The following is a 3,913-nucleotide window of genomic DNA, read 5'->3' as shown; positions in this document are numbered from 1 at the left end:
ATTCACCGCATCACCGCATTGAAAAAACCATCAACACCGCAACACCGCAAATCCCCATGTCCCCCTCCTTTTCCTGAAACATAATATAAAATAAACTTGTTCCCAACTAAATCAATAAAAGGGAAGTTGAATTTTAAAGATTTTGAGTATATTTGCTTGCTTGTTGACTTATTACCTGCTGAGGATTCAATCCAGTTCACTCAGATGGCTAACTTTGGGCTTTCTGAACATCAACTAATACTGGAAAAGCTTTGTCGAATTTGTGGAGACCGGTTGAAGAAGGCCAAAGATAAGTACGAGAACAGTTTTCTTTGTGATGATAAGAAAGACATGATTTTTGAAGCCTTCGGTGTGAAAATTCGAGAAGATGACCTTGAAACATGCCCCCCTAAGTTCTGTCACAAGTGCTACAAGCTTGCTTCAAGAGAAGGTACACGTTTAGCAATCAACATCTGGCCCCCACACAAGAGAACAGGCAATTGTGCAACATGCAGCTTATTTAAGGAACAACAAAAACCCGGTAGAAGAAAAAAAAGCAGGCCTGGAGTAAAACCAAAAGATGACCCTGGACCCAAAGAACAGGCAGAAATGGTTGAAGGAATGTCTGGCACATTGAGCTTTCAACCCAAACCTACTGCACTCTCATTTTCCGAGGAGGTCAATAATCTAAAAAGCTACCGAGGAGCAGAACCTCTTTACCCAGAACAGTTTGTTGAGAACATAAAGCATTAATATGTGTGCCCAATTTGTAAAGAAGTCCTTGATCAACCTGTCCAGACTAAATGCCAAACCCCCCACATATTTTGTGCAGGTTGCCTTTCATTTGCCTTTGAAATGTGTGGATCTCTATGCCCAGTTTGCCGAACTGTGATCGAGAATCCAAAGGAGTTTATACAACCAGCTGCTTTTGTTCTACGAACGATACTTTCAGAACTAGATTTACAATGTCCTACATGTACTCATACTGTAAAATTGCACCAGTTACCACAACATGAAGAAAATTGCACCCCAAACCCTATGAGAGCACCCCCAGATAATGTAACACCAATACCTGGGGTAGTTCCAGGCACACCACCCTCCAGTGTGTTGGAGACTCTGGTACCCACAGCAGCAGTAAGGAGAAAAGCACTAGTGCAAACACCACCACCACAAGAACAGCTTGAAGCACCTGGTGTAGCTACTGTCAGTACTGCTACCGTCTATGAGGAACAACTAACAGTGAAGCAACTGCTACAAAGCCCAAAGGAAGTTTATACCTCCCTTAAAGAGGAAGTGGGGTTGTTTATCATTTGCCAGTTCCTTTCACAGTCTCAAGATGGGGCAACCATTCTCCTCAAAACAGGTGGCCAGGTAAATAACATTATTTAAATTTAAAAACTACCTTCATTTTCAAAACATGGAAAAAGATAATGCAATAAAATTCTATTTTCAGCCCCTAGAATTGGTTAAAAGGACAAGAGCAAGGAAGAAAACTGACAAGGTAACAAAAAAAACTGTCAGGCAAAGATCAAAGGTGCTTGCAGAGACAAGAAAAGCTGTAAGTGGTGGTGCTTCTGGAACTCAGTTAAAGGATGAACTTAAAGCCATGGCTAGACTGGAGAGAGAAGCACTACTGAAGGAGGCTTTGGGTAAGGAATTTAAAATAACCATTCCAAGGGGTGACATCTTGGCAATGAAAGCAGACCTTGGGAAAACATGGTACAAAGTTAGAAAACTTAGGAGGTACCCTAGACACTACTTGAAGTCCTACTTTGACTATTTCTTGCATGATTTGAAATTGGAATATACAGGCCAATATGCATGTATACTGAAGATAACAAAGTCAATTTTCATTAGGTACTTACATCATAATGGCATTGTCTCCTCAGATGGTTTGATCAATGGGGACTTTCCTCTGAGAGCGAAGTGTATCAGCGGAAGCAAGTTCAGTCCATCACTGCTCCTGCCAACTTAGTATGCGAAATGGTTCCCTTCGAGTTTAAGAAACCAAGTTGCAATCCCGAGATCCGAGAAGCAGAGTTTGGTTATGTTGCAGATCTTAACCAATTCATAAAACTTCATTTGGATGAAAATGAAAAGTATGATACATATACTTTTTTTTTTCATATCAACAATTTATTTACAGTATGTGTTTAATAATTATTAAAGAAAGCCGTAAGTTTCTTTCTTGTGCAGTGAATTCAACTTTAATTATTAATTCAAACAACTCATGATTGCTTTAGGAATGGACGCTTAACATGGAACAATGCCATCCCGGAACAGGAAATTCACATAAAACTTGGAGGTGATGCTGGTGGTGGGTCATTTAAAATGGCTTTCCAGGTTGCCAACCTGAGGCATCCCAATTCAAAAACAAATACAGTGGTCTTTGCCATGTTCCATGCAAAAGACACATGGGCCAATTTGAAGACTGCTTTGATGAAATACAAGGAGCAAGTAAACACCTTGAAGGGAGCTACTTGGAGGTTAGTCATTCCATAGTTACTAACTATGGTCATTCATTACATTTATTTTAAGGCAAATTATATTTGCAGGGATGGTGATAATTATCAAAATTATTTATGTTGCTTACATATATTTGTAGAGGCAAAGAGCAAGTGGTTTTCTTATTTGGTGACTATGAATTTCTGTGCAAGGTATTTGGAATAGCTGGAGTGTCAGGTGAGTTCAAGACTATCATTACACACAAAATGATATCAATAGATACCTATTTAGTCTAAATTATTTCATGAATTTGCATTCATGAAATAATCTCTATGACTTTTTTGCAGGCAAGTATCCATGCCTTTGGTGCCTGATAGCTTATGAGATGATGCAACTCTCTTGCCATGCTCCTCAGCGAGGGAACGTAGAAAAAAGAACGCTTCAAAACATTCAACAGGATTACAACAAGTTCATAGCAGATGGCTCCTGTATCAGTCGACAGAACCCTGTTTTACTATTTCAACTCAGTGTGAGGTTGAGAAAGTGCACCTTTTCATTAGAAAGCAGCACAAACTTTAAGCAGTGCATGATAATAAAGAAACTTGGACTAGTGGTAACATGAAACTGTCTGAAAAATATGCTGGAAGTAATCTTGTACAAAATTTTTTCACATTAGCCATTGCTAGTAAAACTACACCATTCATACATGTTTGTAAACAACATGGAAGATCTGCATAGGTCCATAAGTTTATAATCTACCAGCATGGTAAAATGTACACTCATCTGACATTTACTTTCATAGAACAGTGTACATCATATACAATTGACTGTATTGCAAGTTATGTTCAGAAGTTGTTCTTGCCTTTTTTGATGTACGGCACTTTCATTCAATGAACAACTTACATTCAAAATCATCTTACATGATTGTACTGGTAATTACATCTGTACATGCATAAATGAGGTCAATACTTTCAGGAAAAAAATTATCACCTCAATTCTGTGTTCAGTCATTGTTGAGAGAGAGACACTTAAATTATTGATGTATCTGAGCTGTTTGTATTTTCAGATTATACAAGACTTTATAAGACTTCATGGAAGTTGCAGATTGGAAAGTGTCTTGTTTTTGTTAGGACAAGGTCTTAATGAGCCTTTTACAGTACAGTGTTGTCTTTTTCAATTGCCTAGCTTGTTAGAACCTAATATTTCTAAGTAAAATAAAACAAAAATAATCAGAAAGTGACCCTGTTTGAGAAGGAATGCATTATGAAAAGAGTGTGCAACATTTTTACAGATACATGACTTTTGTATTATATATAATACACCTCAAGAAGGTTTTGGTTATAACACTAGACAAGTCTAGTATCATTGTTTTACTTAAACACTTTGCTACAGAGAAGATTGCAGGGTGGCTATTAATGACCGCTATCTATTAGACAAGAGGTACCCTCCGTGACAGTCCCCTCTGTGACAATAACCGTGATCATTCATT

At 38.1% G+C, this 3,913-nt stretch overlaps 1 protein-coding gene across 1 annotated transcript; it reads left to right on the top strand.

Annotated features, from left to right (window-relative positions):
* Window positions 1–204: 204 nt before the first annotated feature.
* LOC138055401 (uncharacterized) lies at window positions 205–3,046 on the top strand. Its single transcript, XM_068901346.1, has 7 exons — window positions 205–657; window positions 982–1,350; window positions 1,433–1,722; window positions 1,869–2,078; window positions 2,223–2,465; window positions 2,585–2,661; window positions 2,772–3,046. Exons 1-7 carry the CDS (start codon window positions 205–207, stop codon window positions 3,044–3,046), a joined length of 1,917 nt encoding a protein of 638 aa, XP_068757447.1.
* The last annotated feature ends 867 nt before the right edge of the window (window positions 3,047–3,913 follow it).

Source organism: Montipora capricornis, chromosome 7, assembly GCF_036669925.1.
Source record: "Montipora capricornis isolate CH-2021 chromosome 7, ASM3666992v2, whole genome shotgun sequence".
NCBI lineage: Eukaryota > Metazoa > Cnidaria > Anthozoa > Scleractinia > Acroporidae > Montipora > Montipora capricornis.
The sequence above is the reverse complement of the archived record's forward strand: the minus strand, read 5'-3'. Positions and strand labels throughout refer to the sequence as shown.